The sequence below is a fragment of the Falco punctatus genome (genome assembly GCF_963210335.1).
Source record: "Falco punctatus genome assembly, chromosome: 3".
Taxonomy (NCBI): Eukaryota; Metazoa; Chordata; class Aves; order Falconiformes; family Falconidae; genus Falco; species Falco punctatus.
The window spans coordinates 18,082,650-18,107,513 of record NC_137582.1 but is presented as its reverse complement, the minus strand read 5'-3'; the positions used below and the strand labels follow the sequence as shown (position 1 = coordinate 18,107,513).

Genomic DNA, 24,864 nt, shown 5'->3' with positions numbered 1-24,864 from the left:
TTCAAAGGATGTTCAGCACTGTTCAGTAAGGGGCATCTGGCTTTACCCTTGCTTCTTGTTGCATGATCCCATCCTCTTCCTTAGGCCAGCAGTTGCAATTGTGTGTCCAAGTTACAATCTAAATCAGGGAACTAATCTAGGGGATAAAAAACAAAAAAGGGGTGCTTAGTCCATAGCGTGGTTCATTGTATAGCCACATGAACTCCATGCTGGGATAAAGGGAGGCCACTGAGCTGTGCTGCCAGGAGATCAAACAAGGGGCCACCCATTTCACCAGCAGCACAACAGTCAATCAGTTCAAACAGATCAAGAAAGTTTACCCAGATGGCCTGATCCAAATCCTGCTAAAGCCAGTACAAACTCCACATCATCTCCTACTTGGAAGGATTTCAGACATAGTTGACCAGAGAGAGCATGACTCATACAGCAGCACTAGACACCCTGGCCAAAACACCTGGGAGGAGTAGGAGGGAGCATCCAGGAGGCAGAGCTGCTCCTGGAATCATCCATTGCAACTCTGAAAAGGTTTCTCACAGATCTGAGCAGTAGGGAGTGAATCCAGTTTAATAAGATTCCGGGTAGGGACCAAGAATTTGGCTCTCAGAAAGGAAAATATGGCATATTTTTTGCTAAAAATGCAAATAAAGATCCTTTTGTAAGAATTGTCATGCCAGACAAATATATATTTTTGTAGCAGATATCTGAAGACTTTCTTATACGGGGAAAACTGAGGGTGCAATTCCAGGAACATTTCTTCAAAAGCAGTACTGGCACATGGCTTGTGTGGAAACACTGAGCTGGACTGAGGAGCTGCCCATCCAGTAGAAGGGAAACATTTTTTGCCTTCCACATCTTTTTTCCAGCAGGATGCCTTTTCCAATTCAGTGCATCATGAAATGATGCTGGGTAGCAAAACAGAAGGGAAGGGACGGGACAGGACCACATCATGGTAGCATAATACAAATGTTAGAAACACTCCATTTTCTATGTAGATATTATTTATGAATGCTTGGTTAATACACTGATGCAAGTTATTAAAATTAGTAATTTGAGTCAGTTTACCATCTGCTATTATCAGAAACATCAATATGCGAAGTTATTTGAAATTTATAACAACTATCCTTACTCTTGCTATACTAAGGTAAAAAGCATCAAAAGCGTTTCTTTTAGCTATTTCTCTACCCTGCTCTTACAAAAACCATCAGCGGTAGAATTCCCACAACTCACTAGGAAGCTCGTCTCTGTACTGAGCTGCCTTTGTAGATGGAAAGCTTTCTGTAATACCTAATCAAATAATCCTTTATTGCATATTATGTCATCCCTTTTTTTTTTTTTCCTGCCCTCGAAGGTAATACAGGAAACGTGATCACCACTGGCCATTTTTTCCTCCGAAAAATCAACTTTTATATGGGTATTTTTTGGTTTGAAGGCTGCAGCGCTTTTAACAAAAAGAAATCTTATCTTACATGAAGTAATGGGGATGAGGGGGTTATGCCTTCCTCCTCAGCCTCATGTATAACACAATCCTTTGCAGGAATATTTGAAACTTCTTGCAAGACTGCAATATCTTCAAATAAGCAGAAGAAATCTATCATCCCTGTACCCTCTCATATACTTCTGAGTACTGACACGTCTAAAGCTTCTGTTTCATTATCACTGTTCATGACATTCCCAGTTGCTCAGAATATGCATGTGGAAATCAGGTTAACAAAGTTTTAGCCATAACCAAAATGCATGGGGAAAACCCCTTTCCCCTCTTTGTGGTATCTTATATTCCGTTTGTGTCAGCCTCCCTTCCTAAAAATCCTTTTCCACTCTTAAGCTCCACTGCAAGCAAAGTGATTGCATAGATCCGAGTTTTTAGACAGCATTAGTGTTTCAGCCCACCCTGAGCAATGACAGAAAGCTGAACTTGCTACAGCAGATCCATTCTCTCCCTGGTCTGTAAGTGAACGCAGCCCCTGGGTGACCTGGTCCGATGATTCCAGTTCAAGCGTTAGCAGTACTCAAACAGCACACTGCTGCGCTGTCACGTACAGTCACGGTGGTGGCTTAGCGTGTGTGGGTCACAACGGACATGTAGACCGAAGCCCACGTACTGTCCACAAACAAGGTCGCGGCAACGGAAAACATTTTGAGCCTTTGAAGCGCCTGTTAAAAATGCACATCCACAATTAATTGGATTCTTAAAACTCTTAGATTCCTCACTAGTAGCAATTTCTCACGTAGCTACATCAGCATTACTGTCACCACATCCACTGTCACAGAAGGCTCATTCTGTCCTGGAGAACAATGACTTGGTTTCAGTTATTCAAAATCTATAACATGTCAGCCAAATTACAGTGCTATAACACGTCTGGTCCTAAAACTTTTGACAAGTGTCTGTGTAATATTACTCCATCTCTTCACAATCCTGTCCTTTGCTCCCTATGCCAGCTTCCATTACAAAGTGTAATTACATTGAAGACCTCTGTCCTGACCTTTTGGGGAGCCAGTGACCTGTCCCCGGGATATCTGAAAGATCAGCTAAAGCCTACAGATGAAAACCACTGCCAGCAGCTCAGCTCTCTATTGGAGCGGAGTAACTTACAGTTACAAAGCTCCCTGGTCTAGAAAGTCACACTTGTGGTCCTGGTCCAAAACTATGAAAATGATCTCCCGTAAATTCAGAGATGTGAGCATCATGACATTTTGCTCTAAGTGGTAGGTGTATTTCTTCAGCTTGGTCTTCTCTGTGAACACAAGAATATTTCCACACCAGGGAATGCCGGGTCAGTGGACAGGAGCTTTGTAGAACCTGAACATTCAGCACCTACTGGGAAGCAAGTACTTTGCTTTCCTAAATTTGCACTTCTAGACAGCTCAAAAATGAGTTGATAAACTGAAAGAGCTTTACCCAGTTCCCGAGGGCAGGAACATGAGGCAGAATTTTTCTACTTCTAAGAAAGTGAAAGGACTGCTTGCACTTCTGGAAAGGATTCAGAAATTGCCAGTCTTCGATAGCTGAGAGGGAAAAGTGTCAGACTGTAAAGCAGTATCTAAGTTCATTGCATGCTAATCCTCACCCCTCCCCGTGCCAAAGTTATGGAAGGAAAGAAGGAACCAGCAGCAGAGCAATGCAAAGAATTAAAAGCAAATTATCATTCACTGTCATTTCATAAGGCAAGAAAAGACATCTCCTGCCAGCTGCGAGAGTGGATGCTGGATCAGAAAGCCCAGAGCGGGGAGGATAGTTGTAACCTAATTACGTGGAATTCTTCCATGGGTTTTCCAGAGCCGTGCGATTACAGAGCCAGACATACGGGCAGGGCAGCCCAGGTGCAGAACTAGCACCGTGTTCCATCTCGCAGGAGCAGGACCCGCAGCAGCAATGCCAGCGGGGCCGGAGGGCCTTGCCTCCCCTGGACCTATGGAGCTGCAGATTATTGCAGGTTGTGTTTTGTTATCTTACAGTTCAACCATGACAAGGACAATGAAAATAATGTTAACGTTTCTAGTCTTGACTGTGAATTACTTGATTCTTACAACCAGAACAGCTGTTTGGCAATGTTCCTTCCTTCCACAAAACACGCCTGCCATCTCCTGGCCAGGCCACCAAGCATCGGGGCCGGCTGGAAACGCACCTTCAGGTGTCGGTACTGAATGGGCTTCTCCAGTTGTTAACACAACCAAACAAGCGGGTCGAAAATAAATTTTGCTTTGGGATGTGATGTTCCCCTATCCCAGAAGAATTTAGTTTTCAAGCTGTGCAAAAACTTATTTCTCTTGATTCATAAGGATATGCATGAGTTTTTCCTTTTAACTTCTTACCTGCAAATATCCTGAGAGTTTAATTTGTTCCAAGTCTAAAGGAGACATTCAGCCAAAAAAGTCATTATTACACTGCTTTTACATTTAAATCACAATTTTTGGTGGCTTTTACAGGAAACCAGCATCGCTTAAAACTGGAATTATGGTTTTCATGAATATTTATTAAACACCAACATTGCAGTGGAACACGAGGCTGAGCAAAGTTCATGTGGTGTCGGGTTCCAATGCAAATATTTGATGTGGCTCTAATCAAAGCCAATGCTAGAGTTTCCTATCACCTTAGGAAGCTTCAAGGAATTTGCTAACTGGGAGTAAAACTTTGTTTAGAAGCCAAGCATTAAGTTGTGAAAACAATTCTTTGGTCCTTGCGATATTCAAAACAAAGCTGAATCTCTTTCTGAAGAATCTGAGTTATTTTAGGTGTAACAACTACTGGATGATATTTCACAACCTGTTATGCAGCACTTCAGATTGCATGCTCATAAGTACACCCTTTAAAGTCTATGACTAACCCACAAGAGCAGAATCCTGAGGGGTTTTTTTTCCAGGTTAAAGCCATTCTGTAAGGAAAAGAAATCCTATCAAAATCAAAACACTTCATGAACTGCATTGCATTAATGAACTTGAGAGAAAAGGGGAAAAAGGTTATGACAATGTTTTCAAAACAGGACACTGATCTGTGGTTTCTTTTAAAGATCAAATGTAGGACAAAGCATATCTTTATAATATATGCATACAACCTACATCTTACATGTATATTATACACATACATGCTATACTTATCAATGCAAATGTTATTGAGTCTTAAAACTAAATACTTTAATTGCTCAGAATTTTTATATTTTCAGTGCCTCAATATTAAAATATAAAACTGGATCATAAACCAGAAATTCTGTGCTCCACATCACTGGCAGTTAGGAGGGATAGGTTGGGAGCTGGAGCCACCTATACGAGCATGTAAAACTTCCATCAGGCTAGTTTCAGCGCCTTCCCCAAATTTACAAGATTTCTTGTGTCATTGATGGAGATTACGCTGTTCAGCCCTTAGTGGTATACATCCCCCACCCAGCTGAAGGGAAATGAAGGGCTGGGAACCACCCGGCTTCCCTGTACAGGCAACGAGAAGATGTCATCTCTGGAGAAGGATTCCACCTCTCCAAGGACAAGTGTCTAAAACAGTGGATGTGTGGTGGGTTGACCCTGGCTGGACATCAAGTGCCACCCAGCTGCTCCATCACTCCTCTCCTCAGCAGGACAGGCTGGGGAGAAAATATGATGGAAAAGAACTTGTGGCTCAAGATAAAGGCAGTTTAATAAAGCAAAAGCGAAGGCTGTGTGCAGAAGCAAAGGAAAACAAAAGATTTATTCCCTACATCCCATCAACAGGCAACGTCCAGCCACTTCCCAGAAAGCAGGGCTTCAGTACATATAGCAGTTGCTCTGGAAGACAAATGTAACAAAAAAATGCCCACCCCTCCCTTTAGCCTTTATTGCTGAGCACACACCATAGGGTATGGACTATCCCTTTGGTCACTCTGGGTCAGCTCTCCTGGCTGTGTCCCCTCCCAAGCTCTTGTCCACCCCCAGCCTGCTGGTGAGGGGGGTGAGGTGGGAGAGACAGCCCTGATGCTGCAGGAGCAGGGCTCAGCAGCAGGCAAACACTGCTGTGTTCTCACCGTCTTCCTAGCTGCAAAGCACAGCACCATAAGGGCTGCTGGGGGAGAGTTACCTCCGTCCCAGCCAGACCACGTACAGGGTGTCTGTCCCACTTCATTTACTTCTCAGGAAGCCTGGAGTGTTAGAGCAAGCTTTTAGACAGCAGTCACCTGGCAGGAATCCTACCCACGGAGTCTCGAGATGGTGATAAAACCAAAGAGATGAAATGTCTTTGAATGAACCCATTTGTCTCCATTCACAGAGGAAGTGAGGCTGACTCCATGCCCAGCTCCAATTCAACATCAGGCAAAACTCTGCTAGACGTTAGTCCATCAACGCTGTCACAGCACTCTCCAAACCATCAAGCTGCAACAAGGTCTTTTACCATCACATACCAGCACACTCTTCATGCCAGTCCCTCTGCTGCCTTCTCCTAGTCTCACCTCATCCAGGGCATGTGTTTTCTCTCTGCTTCTTCCTCCTCTCTCCTCCTTGGCTGCTCTCACTTCACTGGCTGCCCAACATGTTAACTTAACCAGCCACAGCTGCACCTTGTCTACATCAGCCACACACACGGCCCCTGAAGCCAGCCCATGGTTGTATATTATCAATGATAATTAACCCAGCTTCATTCCTCTACAATCCCCCCCCCCCCTTTTTTTTTTTCTTTTTTCTTTTCCTTTTTAACATTTCATACCTTAGGTATTTAACAATCATCGTAACCTTTTAACAAATAAACTTTTCATACAGTCTGGACAACTTGTCCCTGAACTCTTTTTTTTCTTCTTAACATTTCATACCTCATGTTTTTACCAACCATCACAAACTTCTTACAAATAAGCTTTTCATACAGTCCAGACAGCTTGTCCCTGAATTTCTTCTTCACTTTTATCTTGGGCTTTTCAGCTTCTACAGGTTGATCTCCTTTATTCTTATCTGCTTTCTTAGCATCTGGGATTTTGTTTTCTTCAGAGGGATGTTCTGATGTACTTATAGTGCCTTGTCCTTTCACCTCTTTGGTTACGCTGGACAGTAACCTGAGTAAGCTTTCAGCAGCAGCAGATCTAGAATATAGCGCTAACACATCATTCTGTGTCCTGAAAAACTTCTTAACATCCTTGTTGTTACCCATTTCTTCTGCAAGTGGAGACACCTTCAAGAAGCACATAAGCGCTAGCAAGAATACCACCAGGCCGAGGAGCAGCAGCAACGGCAGGAGCCACCCGCAGCACTGTGCTGCTCCCGCACCTTCCCTCGGCACAGCTATCACCGCTGTCTAGCTGTACCCCTTCTGGACCAGCCACCGCTGCAGGCTGCTGCCATGCCTGGCCATATACTCTGCCACTATTGCCCGTTACCCTCAGTCTCTTAACTCCACGGCAGTCAGGCTTCCTTCTCTTTGATCCCAACAGCTCACCTTTACCGGTGTCTGATCCGGATCCTCAGGCTCTCCCGCCTATCCCAACATGATCTGGATCACAGGCTATCCCTGCCTGTTTCTGCTACATTGGGCACCACCGTCACTGTTCAAAACTTCAAACATCCCCCAGCACAGCCATCGCTACTATCACCGCTCATTAAACTCAGCCTCATAATCTGAAGGGCCTCACATGGGGCACCAATTGTCACAGCACTCTCAAAACCATCAAGCTGCAACAAGGCCTTTCACCACCTCATACCAGCATACTCTTCATGCCAGTCCCTCTGCCACCTTCTCCTAGTCTCACCTCATCCCAGGCACGCGTTCTTTCTTTTCTCTCTGCTTCTTCCTCCTCTCTCTTCCTTGGCTGCTCTCCCTCCATTGGCTGCCCAACCCCTTAACAGAACAGCCACAGCTGCACCTTGTCTACATCAGCAACCCCACCCCCTGAAGCCAGCCCACAGCTGTATGTTATCAATGATAATTAACCCAGCTTCATTCCTCTACACGACACCATGAAGTTTATCAGCATCTGGGTTGCCCTAGGACAAAAAAGGCAAGACTGGGCATCATCCTGAACCCTACAAATCACTTACGCTCAACTTCACATGAAACAAAGCTGTGCTTCCCTCTTCTTCCCACCCCCCCCACAATGGCAGCTAGGTGCAGTCTGAATTACACCAGCCCCCCTAGCCCAGCCTCGTGCATGGTTAATACTCCGACCTGTCTTTTTGCTGACTACATTCAATGATGTACATACATGTTGCTGAAGGCTTTTCATGGGAGCAATGTTGGGGTCCTCCTCTCCCAGGGAGGATCTTCTAAGAAGACCATGTTTTCTGCTGTGGCAGGTCTGATTTCCAGTATCATTTCACATTCTCTCTACTTTTGTCTCTCACATGTTGCCTGTGAACAAATATCTCCCAGATCAGCTCTTCTGAAGACTGAAATCATCATGAGATTTGTCAAGACACATCAAGAGATGTGTCAAAACTAAAAAAATATTCTTTCCAGTATGCTTCATTAATAATAATAAAACAAAAGCTGCACCACAGAGCAGCTGACAATTGTTCTTAACTAGTTTAGCTAACTGGTGTCTCACTGGTGACCAGAGTACACTTCAGGCCTGCGAGCCCTTTTCAGTTATCAGGAACTAGGTAAATTTAGTAGCCCACAGACTAGCAAACAGCTCCTGTTTGGGACTGTGTATGCAAAGGGCAGCGGAACTAGGGGCAGGGTTGTTCTGCGTGTGACTTCAGAAAACTGCGCTTTTCCACCAAGATTTTTTTCTGCTGAGGCTTTGTACTGGTAGTGGAGCTCAGTGAGACTGGCAATTGCAGTGTGAACCTCCAGATCGGTGACGCTGAACACAGCCCTGCTGAGAAGCGGAGGAAAGCGCTGGCAGACAAGGCTCAGCCCAGTCACAACAGGGAGATTAATGTGTCCACTGCTGGCATTTCCTCTGCAAGGCAGGATTTTTCAGGAAGAACACGTTTTCTGCTGTGCTGTGTCTAGTTTCCAGTGTAATTCTGATTCTCTCCACTTTTGTCTTTCACAAAACAAGTTGCACAAATGGTAAAATGAATGTTGAGCCCCAGGTTGAGGGAACCTGCCTTGCTCTTATTTCACTTGGTAACTCGGGGGTTTCCACATCTCTATTCCATATGTTGATAAATATCTGAGAGAAAGTCTACAAGGCCTTTGTTTTACATATGTTTCATTAGAATAGCCAGAGCTTGCCTTTCAGCTGTACAGCTCCCCGCATGCAGCCATGCATCACCTCGTAAGGGGAAAAATAGTTGACTGTAACATGTAATTACTTTTGTTAGCTGAAAAAAACAACATACAGAGCAAAGTTCTGTATGTACAGCTGCTATTAAATTTGTGGTTTCAAAGGGAAAATTTCATTAATGAGGTTAAAAACTAACACTGGATCGGCATTTTATTTGCTCCATTTACAGCTGTATAACACAAAGCATAGCTGAGGTCAGAGAAACTGCTGTGATGGTACCGTTTGCTCTTCCATATGCTCCACAGAAAACATCACCATAATTTTTATTTCTCCCTCTCAAGCAGGCACACCATTTCCGAACCATTGTCTGCCATTTGAAAAAAAATGACCTGCACTGGCTGTTAGGATTTTCCAGCATCCCACCTTTAGCAAAGACACATTTTTCTTTGAACAAACAGATACTGAGCTCACAAGAAGCAATAGCCAAGAACAGCTATAGTACAGAAACTAGTATTAAAATCCAGGTAAATGGTGTTTGTTACAAGATTTAAGGAAAGTAAACTATGTAATGGAGGGAATGGGAGCCCTGCAATCAGGCATGCCTTCCCTGATGATGATCCCATGAAACTGGGACATTTTTGTAATTGATTTAAAAGATTGTTTTTTTCAGTATTCCTTTACGTGAAGCTGATAAATGTAAATTTGCTTTTTCAATACCTAGCAGAAACAATATGACTCCTTGTAAGCGATACCAATGGACAGTGTTGCCGCAGGGTATGAAAAACAGTCCTACTATATGTCGATGGTATGTAGCAAAGGCATTGTCACCTGTACAGGAACAATTTCCACAAATGTATTGTTATCATTATATGGATGATATTCTCGTATCAACTGCAAATAAGGCTGAACTTCAGCAAGTGTATCCAGTTTCGCAGCAGTCATTGGCCACCTTTGGGCTATGTATAGCACCAGAAAAGATTCAACAAGCCCTGTGGAAATACTTGGGAGTTAAAGCGCCAGATCAAATGCTTGAGCTACAGTCTATCCAGCTCCGAGTAAATGTCAGAACCCTAACTGATTTGCAAAAATTATTAGGGACCACAAATTGGGTAAGGCCATACTTGGGCCTTACAACAGAACAATTGAAACCACTCTTTGATGTATTGAAGGGTGACACTGATTTAACGTCTCCCCGATCACTAAGGAAGCCAGCTTAGCCCTAGAGAGGGTGGCCAATGGTCTGCAACAAAAAAGGGTACACCATGTAGACTTAGAAACTCTGATAAGTTTATATATTGTCATTACTAACTATCATCCCATGGGATTGTTGGGCCAATGGAATGAGTGCTGGCAAGATCCGATACATATCTTAGAGTGGTTATTTTTATCTGTACAACCACGGAAGACAGTAAGCACTCAGATTGAACTAGTATCAAAAATCATCAACGAAGGATGTACACGGTGCGTTCAGCCCATGGGCCAAGATCCCAATTACTTGATAATTCCCATTGAACGTGATTATGTAAGCTGGTGTTTGGCAAACAGTTTACCATTTCAGTTGGCTCTGGAAAGATTCAAGGGACAAATATCCTATCATCTTCCCAGTCCTAAATTATTACAAACTTATTCGGACATACAAATACTTCAAAAGCCGCTGGCAGCAGACAGCCCAGTGCAAGGCCCTACGGTCTTTACAGATGGTTCTGGGAAATCGGGAAAGGCAGTGGTCACTTGATATGATGGGAAGCAATGGCAAGAATTGATACACTTGACACAGGGATCACCTCAATTGGTTGAACTTAGTGCTGTCGTTGTTGCCTTTAAATCATTTTCTCATGTGCTGTAAACATTGTTACAGACTCTGCTTATGTTGCAGATGTTGCGCGACTCATTGACTGTGCATTGCTTAAGGAAGTAAATTCAGAATGACTATTTTTATTTAAAACATTATGGGTAGTAGTGAGTCAATGCACACATAGATATTACATCCTGCATGTCCGCAGTCACACTGGATTGCCAGGATTCATCTGTGAAGGAAATGCCCGTGCTGATGCTCTTGCAGCTCCTGCTTGGACTCCTCCAGTGCTGGATCTGATATGACAGGCCCTCATGTCTCATGATTTTTTTCACCAGGGGGCTCGGGCATTGGTTCATCAATTTAAAATATCTTTTGCAGATGCAAAATCCATCATTGCCGCTTGTCCAGAGTGTCAGCGATTGGGTCCTGGACTAACGTTTCCACGAGGGGTCAATTCACATGGCTATCAGTCCTTGGATCTGTAGCAAATGGATATCACACATGTCTTTTTTTTGGTCGTTCACAGTATGTTCATGTCTCCATTGATACCTTCTCAAAAGTTCTATGGGCATTGGCCCATACTGGGGAGAAGGCTCTGGATGCCATTTCACATCTTCGACAGGCTTGGGCTGCTCTGGGGGTTCCTAAGCGTCTCAAGACAGACAGTGCACCAGCATATATTCATCTGCACGCATGGCCAAGTTCTTGCCTCTTGAGGGGTAGAACATGTTACTGGCATCCCGCATTCCCTGACTGGCCAAGCCATTGTGGAACATGTTCATCATACTTTAAAACTACTTCCTGAAAAACAAAAAAGGGGAAGGGGTTCTGAGACTCCGCATGCTCGTCTATGGAAAGCTGTGTATACATTGAATTATTTGACTGTGCCGGCTGGAAAAGAATGTCCTGTGATTATCTCACATTTCTTGTCTTTGCAGGAAGATCCTACTATCTGAGCAAAGGTTTTAATGAGAGATCTACAAACGGAAAAATGGACAGGCCTGTGGGATTTAATTACCTGGGGATGAGGGTATGCTTGTGTCTCCACAGATGCAGGGCCGCGGTGGCTTCCCGCTAGGAGTGTTAAGCCTGGTTTAGATCCTAGAATTGACAAGAGGACATCAGATACCGGCTGTTCCACAGAACTCTTGAGAGGGGAGTCAGAATATCTGGGTGACCCTGATGCAGAGGCTGAATCAGACGTAGCTTTGTGCCTTCTTAACTCAACCTAAACAGCCTTTCCACATATCCTGCCAAGGGCCCTATAATAGATGATAGACACAGCCTTTCCGGTTAAAAAAAAAAAGGGGGGGGGGGGGGGGCGGGGAATTGTAGAGGAATGAAAGCAGTGGGTTGATTGGCATTGGTGGTATGCAGCTGTGGCCTTGCCTCAGAGGCAGTGGGTTGATGGACATGGAAGACATGCATGTACTGTACTGCTAAGTGGTTAAATAGCCCTGAGGATTGTGGGAGAGGGGGTTGGGTGGAGGAAGGAGGTACAGCACAGACAGTAGAATCTGACCGATGGTAAAGCCTTGTTGCAGCCTAGTAGTTTGTTTGTACTGCAACAGTGACTTGTGAAAGACAGACATTTCTCAGTGTGGTGCTTGGAAAATGAAACAACAACAACAAAACCAGTGTAGGTGAAGGATCAGGGAGCAGCAATCTGAAGTGGTGCATTTCCCAAAGGCCCCAGTGTGGAGGAAAAGCAGAGCCAAGAGAGCCAGAAGTGAGTGCTGCCCTGAGCATGGCGCCTCAGGCAGGAGCTTCACAGCAGAGCTGTGGCTGGCAACCCAATGGTGGTGCCCATGTCTGTCATCCTCACAGATGGTCCATCTGTCCTGTAGCCAGAGAGACACCAGGAAGGGCGCTGCAGCCCTCAGACACACTGCACGATCCCTTTTCTTGTCTCCTTGCTAAGTATGCTAGTCATAGTTAGCATAGGAGAGAAACATGCCTGTGAGCAACTGTTAGTATAATTCCCTCTCTTACCACCCTTTTTTCACAGAAGGCAAACCCCGAAGGCTCTTTCTCTGCTGTTCTATAGAAAATTGTAAAGCCATAAGCAGCAAGGCCTAACGCATTTCTTTGCAATCATCTTTTTACTTTAAAGAGAATGAGAAAGTTTGTCATTAAAGGAATATGGGGGAAATTATAGAACTAAGAGATTTGCCTCATGCAGATGATGCACTTGTATGTAAGTCTTGTCTCCTGTCAGAGATGACCCAAGACTCATCGCTGTGTTTTGCCTCTCTGATGTGTGCCTTGCTTTGTCAAGACAGAAAACCCTTTTTGAACTTCCCCAGTGAGCATTCTCTTCAAATAACAAGCATAAAACCAGTATCCTCTGTCGAGGGAAACAGAATGAGTGCTCATGTTATGGACACTGTCGCTTCACACAGATGTGAAATCAGAATCAGTCTTCCACACAACAGATTATCATCATTCATTTTGTCAAATGTTTACTATGAGTAAATTTCTTTCTGCTTTCTTAGCTTCTTTTAAGAAATGCTATCTAAGCCCATGGCATGTAGCTGTAGAGAAGGAATAAAACCCAAATGTAATACAATAACTAATCTTAAACACATTAATTTTTACAGGGAAAATCTTAATATATTGAAAAGGTCCCTATGTCAGTAACAATATTTACAGGTTTTACCTTAGCTTTTCAAATGTTATCTTAATTTGCTCTTTTTCTCTTCAGAAGAAGAAACAGATATAAATATTCTTGGATGAAGACTACCGGTGTCTTTAATGATAACGTTAATAATCGTCACATGAATGTAAATAGTTTCCATTGAACTTTAAGCAGTAATACGTGAGTCTTTAAATATTTTGTAAATACCACACTGGCAGTGCCACAGATGAAAGTCTGTCTATATTGAGCTGCAGAACAAAAGCTAGCCATAGGAAAGCCTGTGCACCTATCTGCATTAGCTAGCAATTTGTTCTCATTAGCAGCATGCAGACTGCCAAAGCCCCGGCCCCTGCGTGCAGGCAGGCAGGACTGATGACACAAGCTGTCCTCCGCACGACAGAATGAGCAGCTTCACCCAGGCACAGCTGGGTGCCACCCACATGCCAAAGCCACCAAAGCCTCCGTTAATGAAACATTGATATCTGGCTTTTCAAAAAATGCAGATCGGTCTCTTTTATGCTAGAATATCGTCTTAGGAGAAGAAAAGCCACTTTAGGGCCCTTTCATGTCTCTTGGTTTTTGTTTCAGTCCACAATATAGATGTCCTTACTGATCGCAATGAAAAAGCTGTTATAACAAAATGAAAGATGTACTGTACAGAGCTTTACCCTTATGTAAGGAATGCAAAATGGTATTGGGTAATTCACAGCAGAAGTTATCTGGGGAGGAGAAATGAAATTTGGAAATAGTTAATGGATTGCTACATTCATTGCAAACTGAAATGAATTTTTGACGTGCACAGTGTGTACTGTTTTTCTTAGCAAGCCAACTGTTTTCATTCTTACAAAATTTATGTTATATTTCAAGGTAAATGTATTGTGTGTATTTAAAGCTTTTCAGGATCTTGTCATGAGAAAAAAAACTGTACTCGAAAACCCTCCCTACATTTTAATTTTTTTTACTTATAAAAATGTGATTTTTGCAAGATCATGTGATTTTATGGTATCTGTAACAAGCACTGGCATTAATCCAATAAAGCCTTTGGCTTGAAGGGCTCATGACAGCACTTATGCAAAAGGAGTAGTTTTACAAACTCAGGGGTTGTTTTGCCAAAGAGTAGTTTTAGACGTGGCCATCATGTATGGGCACGGACCCTAAACATGGCCTTGGCAGACTGGTATAGAAAATACGTGGTTCTACCATTCTGTGTGTGTTCTACCATTGTGTTATGTCCAGTTATTTCAGTGCATGCTACTTAGTTGTAGTTGAAAGAAACCATCAGAAGCTGCACTTGATAATTTGTATTAAAGTAGTTCCTCTTGTTCTAAAAAATCTCAAGTTGAAAAATATTAATAGCTTTTGAAAAAATATATGAAATTTGACCACTCTGAGCTGTCAAAAAAACAAATCATTTTTACATGACTGAAACTAAAACCCCAACCTTCTGCTGCATGGCTCTGTAAGACATCAAAGAATTCCAGTGACCTATAGTTGTTATCAAAGTAAACTGATCTGTGACTTCCTGACTCATAGCGTGATAGAGGAGGTGTATTCCATTATTTGGAAAGCATTTTCAAGTGTTAAGTTCTTATTTATTATGAAACAGCTCCCCCAGCTTTGTGCTGCCTTGCTGTGGGGTGTAGGCTTGACATTTGACACATTTTATCAAGTCAGGTACACACAGCCACAATAATGCATGGAACCACCTTCACCTTGGAGTTCAGGACTATTTGTCCTTAACAATTAATCTAGATGGACAGATAAAGGCTCTTTATGCTTAATTTGTATGTCAGTTTATACACAAGAAATTGCAAAAGTCCCCAACTAAGAAAACTTTTTTTTTTTTATAGGAGTAATAACATGAATATACTTGGAACAGGATTTGACCCCCACATTTACAAAGACGTTGAGACTGCATTTAACCCTACAATTAATATATACCAATTTCCTGAATTGGTATATATAACAAGTGAATTCAGTAGCAATATACTCATGGAACAAAGTCGAATTCGGTTTATTATTCCATATTTTAAACTATGCAGTGCAAATTGCAAAATTAAAAATATCCAGTAGGTGTCATCTTCCTACATATTGTATGGATGATAATAAAGTTTAAATATTTTTTTTTTAATTGAACTTAAAAGTAGGAGTCTCAAACACTGCAACAGGTTTTCTGAACATGCGTAAAAAATGCATTAATTTGATCTGATAAGCTTTACTAACACTAGGATTTCTGGAATGTTTGACACCCGGGACTGTTTATGCACAAAGTAATTTGCAGATATCCATGACTGTACTTACATGCCTGAATAACAGCTGTAAAATATGCCTGTAAATGCCCACATTTAAACCTGAAAATCTATTTAATGGATTCCAGTTAATCCACATCCTTAAAGCAATATAAATATGTACTACAGCATTGCCTCTGATCCTGAAGCCTGCACGGCAAAAATAGGTTTATGATCCTCTTTACTGATGAGGATATTAAATGAAGTTTGAAGGGCTTGGAGAGGGCAGGGAATTCCATTTCCATAAGTGGTGTTTTAAGTTATTTCTTGAAACTACACCTCATATAAATAAATATTTTCATGTGGATTATTGAGAATTAGCAAGTACCTGGATCTGCTTGATTTACATTGCCATTCATTTTAAATCAAATACTTTTATTTATATTCAGCAGCTTTATACATAGTTGAGAAGTAAAATTACCCAGGCAAATTTGAATCACTGTGATTCAGCCATCTTCCAACGTAAGTAAAATAAACACTTTTCACATTTTAAACCCTAACCTCTATTATTTGGTGTGGAGATACTTACTAGGTCAGAGTTATGCCTTTCAGCATGTGATTAAAACATGCACTTTGTCCATGTCCATGGATTTTGTAACACAATCCTTTAGCAATCTGGCAACATTTCTGGCTTTGTTAGTGCAGGGTATTGCTTAGGAAAGTTCCTACACAATACTGGTTTTGTCTGATCCAACATCCTTTGAAAATAATAGAAAGCCTTCCAAGGGCTTAAGTCATGAACTAGTCAGGCTCATGAAAAGGCTGAGCGACGGCAGGTGAAGCTGGAGGGCTGACACCGGCAGGAAATCGCAGTGTGGCAGATGCCAACGCGCACACAAGCAGATTTCAGCCGTGGCCTGAAACCTGCTTTTAATTTGCATTGGGTGGGAAATGCCCCTAGTTCAGACGGACTAACAACGATTACACAGTCGTATTTAAATTTTATTTTATTTTTTAATTAAGTCACCTTGACGTTTCCAATAGTCCCAGTACGTGTAGTTTCTGTGAAGATGCACGAGGAAGTAAACAGGATTTCAAAGGAAAACGCCTTTTTTCCATACGATCCCGGTCTACGGTTATGCATCGAGTAAGGTGCTTTTGCATCACACACGAAGGAACAGGAAATTCTGCATAACCCTCCCCTAATTAAAAGCTCGTTAGTTCTTTATGGTGAAGTACTCAACCGCCAGGAAACGATTACCTTAGCGCTCCCGCCACCCGCACGCAGCCAGGCGGTGACAGCGCCGGCGTGGGGGGCAGGTTCCGACTGGGAGAGCAGGAGGCGGCTGGCGGCGCGGGGGGGGCTCGTCCTCCGCCGCGCCCAGCTCGGCCGGACCGGCACGGCACCGCGCCGGCGGGCGGGTGGGGAAGGGGGGCCCACAAAGCGCGTACGCTTTCCTGTAATTAGAAAAGGGTTGTTTGTGGTGGTGTTTGTAGGGATACGAGGAACGAATCCACGCTTATCTTTGGTGTAGTAGCAGATGGAGCTTTTTTTTTTTTTTTTTTTCTTCTTTTTTTCCGCTTCGCTACCGCAGGCTTGCCAGAGGGGAACGACGAAGCCTCGCAGGAGCAAAGCGGGGCAGGGTGAGCTCCCGTGCCGGCTCGGGACCACCACCCGAGCCGCCTGCCGCTCCCACAGCCCGCTCCTACGCGCCGCGTACCTTCCTCCGGGGCGGGGCAGGGCCGCGCCGGGCCGCGCCGCCCGCAGGGAAACCGGCCCCGCCGCCGCCGCCGCCGCCCTCGCCTCATCTGTCGCCTCCGAAGCTCGGCTCGCTCACAGGGCGCAGTAGATGCTCAGGGGCACTGGCAGCGGCCGGGCTCCCCGGGGCCGGGCCCGGCGCGCAGCGAGCCCCCGCCGCCTGAGGGAGCGCGCGCGGCGCTCGTTCCCGCCTCCCAGCCCGCGGCCGTTGGGCGCGAGGCGTTGAGGGGAGGGGGGCGCGGTCGCTCGCGCCTGCCTGCCCGCCCGCCCCCTCCCGCGTGGGAGCCGGCGGGCGGGGCCGCGCATGCGACGCCCGCGCGGCCCGGCCCCGCCCCCGCGGCCCGGCTGCGGCCGGCGCTGCCGAGGGAGCGCAGAGCAACATGGAGGCGGCGGCGGCGCGGCGGGGAGCGCGGCTCGGACGGGCGGCGGGTGCGGGGCGGTAGCGAGCTTGCCGGCCGCCTTCCCCTCTTCCCCCTCACACCCGCTCCCCCTCCCCTCCGCTCTTTAAGAGGCGAGAGAGGCGGGCTGCCTGCCCCCCTCGCAGGGGATGGCGGCCCCGGGCCCTCCGCAGCTCCCGTGGCTGCGGCTGGGCCCGCGGCTGCGGGCCGGGCTGGAGGTCGCGCTGCGGGTACCCAGCCTGTTCCTCATCGACGCCATCTTCAACTCGTCCCCCCTGCCGGGGGGCTCCCTGTGCGCCGCGCTCCTGGGCGTGCTGCTGCGGCTGCTGGGTGAGAGCTTCCCCCCGCCGCGGGACGGGGCCCCGCCGCGCAGCCCCGGCCTCCCTCGCCGGCCGGGCGCTGCGGGGGGCCGGCACCCCCACCGGGCCGGGGCCGGGGCCCGGGCCGCTCCTCGCTGCCGCCTGCCCTCGCTGACCTTGCTCCTAGGCGGGGCGGGGTGGCCGCTCCTCTCCCCCGGCCCCTCAGCCCCCCGCCGCCCTGCTGCCGCGGCCTGTTTCCCCCGGCCCCTTCCCGCCGCCTCCCCGAGTCCCTGCGCGGCCGCTGGGGGTACATGACCGTCCCGTGTCCCCCCCGCCTGCCCCGCTCGGTGCCCGCTTCCTCGCTCCGCCTTCATGCCCCCAGCCCCCGGCGGGGCCCCCCGCGGCGGTGAGGCCCTGGGGGGGGGCGCGGGGCCCGGGCGTGGCGGCGGACGGGCCGGTGCTGCGCGCCATGTGCGCGGGGGCCGGGGCTGCGGGCCCCGCCGCGGCGGGAAGCGTGTGGCGCCCTGCCTGCAGCTGCTTGCTTTATTCTTACTTAAAGCCCTTTGCATAGAATGATTCTTCCTGCAACACGCCGTTAAATCCTTATTTTAGGGACAGCAGTTCAGAAATGCCGGGAATTCGGTTCCCGAAAATAAGCCTCTTGAAACTTGCCGGTGGTTGGGTTTAAGCGTTTTTAATTTATTTTTTTCTTGCTTGGGATGAAGGTTGAAAATCGCTGGTGTGACTAGGGGATGGGATTTCCAGTGTTGTCTTGTGTTCCTAACATAGCCTAGGCCAGGTTGGAGCCCCGCTCTGCAAAGCGCTGTACTGGCGATGCTGCGTCGTGTATCGCATCTTGGCGCTGGGAATCCTGAGGCAGGAAGGAAAGGAGAATCCAAAGTACAGCAAGAGTTGTTTTGCAGGCCTGCAACATGTTGATTTTGTGTTTTGTTTGATGTTCATAGTGGAAAAAAAAAGGGGGGAGGGAAGGAAATAAGTGGTAGGGTTGTTGGGGTGAGAAGCTGAGACGAGAGGTTAGAAGGGAAGGTACACAGAAGCGTAGTGGTGACGCACCGCGGAAATTGAGGAGCGGAGGGTAAAAACAAAGGATAAACTATAGCAAGGCAGTAGCTGAGAGGAGAGCGAAGGGAGAAAGTAAACAAAACAAAGTAGGTGTTTTATTATTTGTGCTGTGCCTCCTTTCTTAAAGGGTGCCTGGGGGAGTCGCCACTCCTGTGACAAGGTCCTGCCTGCCTCCTCTGCCTGGCCCTGCAGCTGGTACCGACAGCTCGGGGATGGGGATGGGGAGGATGGGGTCTTCCTTCCTACTTCCCGTTTTCTTGACCCTTTGTTCCATGCTTCTGGAATTGCTAAGGGCACTTCTCACTGGTAATTCCAGTAAAAAAAAACAAAACAAACACATTGCAGTGCCTCACCAACTTAATTTTAGGAGTCCTTCCTCGTCTGATACAGACGCTGTAGGAAGTGCCATGAAATTAATCCCACGTAATGTGAAAATGGTGCATGTGTTAATCAATGATAACTTTTAAGTGTGTGATATTGGGATTAACAGATTAAGGCACTTTGCAGGATTGCATTTATATGATCGCTTTTCTGGAAGAGTTTGGGGAACCAGAGGGTAATCCCTGCCTCCCGCAAAAGAGCGTTGGGAACAGTTTATGCCAAGAGATTTATCTTGTACTTTGAGGCAAGTGGTCTGTGGTTTTTGGCTTTCCAAAATTACAAGAAAAATAAAAATGTAACTACTTAATGTCAGAGACCTTCCATGTGGTTCAGACAACAGAGTGCTTTTGCATCTATTTTTTCCTTGTATGAATTCAAGGATTACAGGGCTGGATTTCTGCTGCTGTTAGGATAAAGCAAAATACTTACTTTGGATCGTACTGTATTTAAATAGTGGGGAAGTTGCCTTTTTAGTTACCGTTTTCAGGCTTTGACAGACTGATCCAAATTTTTCCTGTAGCACAATACTATTTAGCATAGGATAAACACAGAACTTGTATTCTGGATACAAGGATTGTAGCTTTGGGGAGATGGATAGCTTTTGGGGGTGATGTAGAACAGTTCTGAAATCTATTGGAAGTACAGTTCTTCAAGAATATTAATAGAGTTCTGTATGATTTTTTTAAGAAGTTTTACTGCAGTACTACTTGGTCTGATTCTTCCATCGCTTATTTTCTACACAAGTACATAGCTGTACGCGGCACAGAACCAAATTCTGCAACTGGAGTGCAATTTGTCTTTAATCTTTTTGATTAGCCTTGCATCGTCTCCAACAGTGTTTGCTGTTCATAGCTGCGTGTTTTTTTCAAGTGTGTCGATGCCAGCAGAACCACCACCCCCAGGAGTGTGAAACTTCAGACAGCAGTCCCTCCTGAGCCAGGACACTGGTTTTTGAGAGGGTTACTATAAATACTGTAGTCTGTAGAAAGATGTGGAAGCAAGTAGAATGGCTGGGGCTAGGGAAAAAGTAATTTGCCAGTTCCGTATGATTAAAATACTTGACTGAAGATAGCCGAACCCTGCAACTGACTGCAAGTCAGATCCTAGGTAGTGTGCGATTATAAAGAAACTGACAAATTGCAGGAGGTAAAAGAAGAAATGAGAGGGAGGGATTCATTGTAATGCAGGAAATTAACTTTTAAAAGTAAATGCTGTGCTTGGAGGCTGTATCGGAGACAGCTGGTGATAGGATGGCCTAAGTAGGAACAGTAAAGATGAGCAGCAGTATCTACAGAAACATGAGAGACAAATCAAAGGACAAACTGCAGCATTTCCTATCAACAGGAAAAATGGGAAAAGATTTACTGTTTGGTGAACACCTTGCAGGGCAGAGCTAAGTCTGCTGTGGCAAGATGGACTGAGTGACAAAAATACAAATGGGGAGAGGAGTGCTCAGCTCACCTCCCCTTCCGAGATCTGAGTTACCTCCTGTGGCCTTTGGAGGTTCCTGTGAGGGGTCCTGACTTTTCCACACAAGTGTTGACAAAGAAATACTTCACCTTTTGTTAGTCCTTCTTTAGAGGAACCAGTAAGTCTAGCTTCTCTATTGACTCTCTGTAGTGCTGTTTTTAGGGATGTGTCCTGCGTGTGAAATGCCAGTGTTTTAAGATGACCTATAGTATCTAAATACAGTCCTGTTACTGCAGCTGCAAGGCAGAAAAATAGCTTTTGTTAGCAGGCGTGTTTCAGGGCAGCCTGCTTAGTGCAAAATGCATCTCGTCTGGCTCCAGTGAGCAGAATTATGTAAATAATGAGCTTGTCACACGCATGCGAGCCTTTTCTGTGACTTCTGAGAAAAGACAAAGGGTACAAACTTGTCGGCAGCATTAGCTTTCCCAGAGGTGTTTATGGTGGTACGCATGAAAAGGCAATGAAACTGTCAAGCTGATTTTTACAAATAAGTGCTGTACATAACAAATACTCAGCTTTTCATGGAAGAACTGAGCTATGGTACAAGGCACTTCCTGAAAACTGGTTGAGGCTTTTCCTCAGTCCGCTTGACAAGGTTACTAGGTTAATGATTAGTTAAAGATAATGTTTTTATATCAGCCAATGCTGCTTGCAAAAAGTACTGTTAAGATGCATTTATAAACTTTTTTTTTTGTAGTCTGCCTTGTGCTGTTGATTCATGTTGACCCTCCCCCTTCCTTTTCAGTCCTCCAGGCTGGGTGGGGGGGTTGGTTTGGGTTTTTTTGTAATACAAGCAGCTGGCAACAATACTGGTGGAATCAAATGCTGGTTTTTAGCAAAGTTTTTTTTTTTTTTTATTCCCATGATCAGGATACCACAGCTGAAAATATTTTTTTAAACACTTGATTATGGAGGATTTAGAACAATCTGAAATACAGTCGTCAGAAAAGACTGATGCTGTCCTCCAGTAGAAAGAGGATTACTTGTGATGTCATTAATTGTAGTACTGAGATTGAAAGCAACTTTCAATCAAATGTAAGTTGTAGAGATCGAAGTATCTCTACACTGGTTTGGATGAGAAAGCAGTTAGGTAGACTGGAAGCTGATTGAGAAGCCCCAAAACAAAGGCAGTGTGTTTCCTGAAAAAAAAAATGTATAAGGAAGTGAATCTAGTGGGAAGTGCTATTTAATTTAACACCTGTTAGGGCACAGCCCTTACCTATGTAGTACATAGTTATGAAATTTGTAAGCATCACTACAGAAGGAGGTTACTGCAAGGACATAAATGTATACCAAAGTACTATTGATGCTGTGATAGCATTTCTTACAGGAAGGTGCAGACTTTTCCAGTCGTGGTCAGTATGAGGGAAAGGTTAGAGAATAGGATTGTCAAGATTAAATCTGACTTCTAACAAGGTGCAAGTTTGCACTGGCATTGGAGAGGCAATTGGTGCAGGTTTGGATTTGTGTACAAAAGCTTTATATTGCAGAAGGTCTTCTCCAAAGAGGCTTGTTTCAGGATGCCTTATCAGAAATGAAAGCAAACTGGAGGGAATTGGAAGAAGAGTGCCACCCTCCCTGTTTTTAGTAGTCAACTACAGTAATTTTTCACTATTTTCCCATTAAAGGGTTTAGCTAAACTGTTTTGATGACTGTTATCTGTAGTACTCCAGCTTGGACATCCTTGCTCAAGTGAATTAGAGGACTTAATAAATTTTGCTCATTTAGACCTTACTAACTTTGCCTGTAAAGGTTTATTTGGTAATTCTTTTTTGCTTTTACAACTTGTCAGCCCTTAAGATTTCCAGACTAAGGCTGGAAGGCTTAGAGTTGTCACTGTTGTAGTCTGAAACTGCAGGTGAACTTAATAGAAATTGTGACTTAATGCTTGCATTGGCTTTGCATCTCGGCTACAGTGCACAGATGTATTCGATGCAGAGATTAAGTCGTCCTTACCTGTTCTCTGAAAAGTGCACCATTGGTAATGCAAAGTTAAGAGTGACTAATTGGAAAGCGAGACATTAAATAAATGTAGCTCCAAAGCTAAGGGTTAAAATCTGTTGTTGAGTTTCTGCTGAGAACTAAACCATTTCCATCTGTTTTCAGGTGTCTTTGTGTCCAGTGTTGTTCTGGTCTTACAACAGCGAGCACTTTTCAAGTTTTATATGATCGCCTCAGCATTTCTGCTGGCTGCAACTTCAGTGTTGGTGAATTACTATGCTTCTTTGCACATAAACTTCTACAGTGCCTACTACACAGCTGCGTTTGGAATTCAGATCTTCCCTCATAAAGGACCTTCGCTATGGATGGCCCTTTCCATCCTTCAGCTTACCTTCGGAATTGGATATGTTACACTGCTGAATGTGCAGTCCATATACTCTCAACTCATCATCCTGGATATACTGATTCCTGTAATTGGCTTGGTTGTTGAATTACCTTTAAACGTCCGGCAGATACTAGTTTTTATTTCAGGCCTAGTTCTGACACTAAATACCACAGCCATTTTAGTTACGAAAATTAAATGGTTCTATTATTCGGTGCGGTATGTTTATCTGCTGGTGAGGCACATGTATCGCATTTATGGATTACAGCTATTGATGGAAGATACATGGAAAAGGATTCGATTTCCAGCTGTACTGCGCGTCTTCTGGCTATCGAGACTTACAGCACAAGCTGTGGTATTAACGTATGTTGTCAAGATGGCTGAAACTAATACAGAAGAAAAATTCTTCTTGATATCGTGGGATAACTGTTGGGAACTGATTTGCAGTCTGATCATAAGTGGGTGTGACTCTACTTTAACTGTCTTAGGCATGAGTGCCGTCATTTCCTCAATAGCGCATTATTTGGGACTTGGTATCTTGGCCTTCATCGGATCAACCGATGAGGACGACAAAAGGCTTGGCTTTGTAGCACCCGTCTTGTTTTTCATCTTGGCCCTGCAGACTGGTTTAAGTGGACTGAAACCAGAAGAACGATTAGTTCGCCTGAGTCGAAACATGTGCCTTTTGTTGACCGCAGTCCTGCATTTTATCCATGGAATGACAGACCCTGTGCTGATGTCTCTCAGTGCCTCCCACGTGTCGTCGTTTCGCAGACACTTCCCTGTACTGTTTGTTTCTGCTTGCCTTTTCATCCTTCCGGTTCTGCTCAGTTACATCCTCTGGCACCACTATGCACTAAATACTTGGCTTTTTGCAGTTACAGCATTCTGTGTAGAGCTCTGCCTAAAAGTAATAGTTTCTATCACTGTTTATATATTGTTTATGATTGATGGCTACTATAATGTGCTATGGGAAAAACTTGATGATTATGTCTATTATGTTCGTTCAACTGGCAATATTATTGAGTTTATATTTGGAGTAATCATGTTTGGAAATGGAGCTTACACAATGGTCTTTGAATCGGGAAGCAAGATTCGTGCGTGCATGATGTGTCTGCACGCGTACTTCAACATCTATTTGCAAGCAAAGAATGGCTGGAAAACTTTTATAAATCGCCGGACTGCTGTTAAGAAAATAAACTCGCTTCCAGAAGTAAAAGGAAGTCGGTTACGTGAAATAGATGACGTCTGTGCAATCTGCTACCATGAGTTCACCACCTCTGCTCGCATTACTCCATGCAACCATTACTTTCATGCACTTTGTCTTCGGAAGTGGCTGTACATTCAGGACACTTGCCCGATGTGCCATCAGAAAGTGTATATTGAGGACAAAGAAAACACCAGTATCTCTAACAACAATGGCTTTGTGGCACCAAATGAAAATCCTGTACAAGCTGCAGAAGAAGCTGCTGATGCTGAAAATGAATTAAATGAAGATAATGACAGTTCTGACAGCGATGAGGAAGACAGTGACTGTGTGGCACAGCACTTGAACGAGACTCTTAATGTTGACTCCAACTCTCTTGGTGATTAAGATGTCCTTTAAGCCGTGAGTTATTTGTTCGAGATTGACTTCAACAGAATAAAAGTATCACTTTGTAGTTATTGTACTTAAGCACAACAGCAGTATCTCAATGTTGAGTCTGTGAATGGTGGTTGTTTACTGTGGTGTGTGCTACTGTAAATATACCTCTAATTTTTGCTGGTCTCTTTAATGGCCACCTTAAAATTATGTACATTATTGTACATGGAATAAAATGTTTTCACATGTTTTTAAGATGGTTGGAAAAACACTCTTTAATTGATGTA

General features: G+C 44.7%; 1 protein-coding gene and 1 long non-coding RNA gene across 2 annotated transcripts; one reads left to right on the top strand and one right to left on the bottom strand.

Annotated features, from left to right (window-relative positions):
* Positions 1 to 9,275: 9,275 nt before the first annotated feature.
* LOC308060109 lies at positions 9,276 to 17,216 on the bottom strand. The gene is made up of 2 exons (XR_013926610.1): positions 17,004 to 17,216; positions 9,276 to 11,217 (listed from the first exon to the last, which is right to left on the bottom strand). It is a non-coding gene; the product is annotated as an uncharacterized lncRNA (long non-coding RNA).
* A 201-nt stretch (positions 17,217 to 17,417) lies between these two features.
* On the top strand, positions 17,418 to 24,832 carry RNF139 (ring finger protein 139). The gene is made up of 2 exons (XM_080378380.1): positions 17,418 to 17,769; positions 22,779 to 24,832. Exons 1-2 carry the CDS (start codon positions 17,589 to 17,591, stop codon positions 24,587 to 24,589), a joined length of 1,992 nt encoding a protein of 663 aa, XP_080234506.1. The 5' UTR covers positions 17,418 to 17,588; the 3' UTR covers positions 24,590 to 24,832.
* Positions 24,833 to 24,864: the final 32 nt, after the last annotated feature.

Bases quoted from the DNA above. Each gene is read 5' to 3' on its own strand.
- RNF139 (XM_080378380.1), top strand. From the start codon at position 17,589: ATGGCGGCCCCGGGCCCTCCGCAGCTCCCGTGGCTGCGGCTGGGCCCG. The intron at 17,770-22,778 runs GTGAGAGCTTCC...ATCTGTTTTCAG, and splicing joins CGTGCTGCTGCGGCTGCTGG to GTGTCTTTGTGTCCAGTGTT.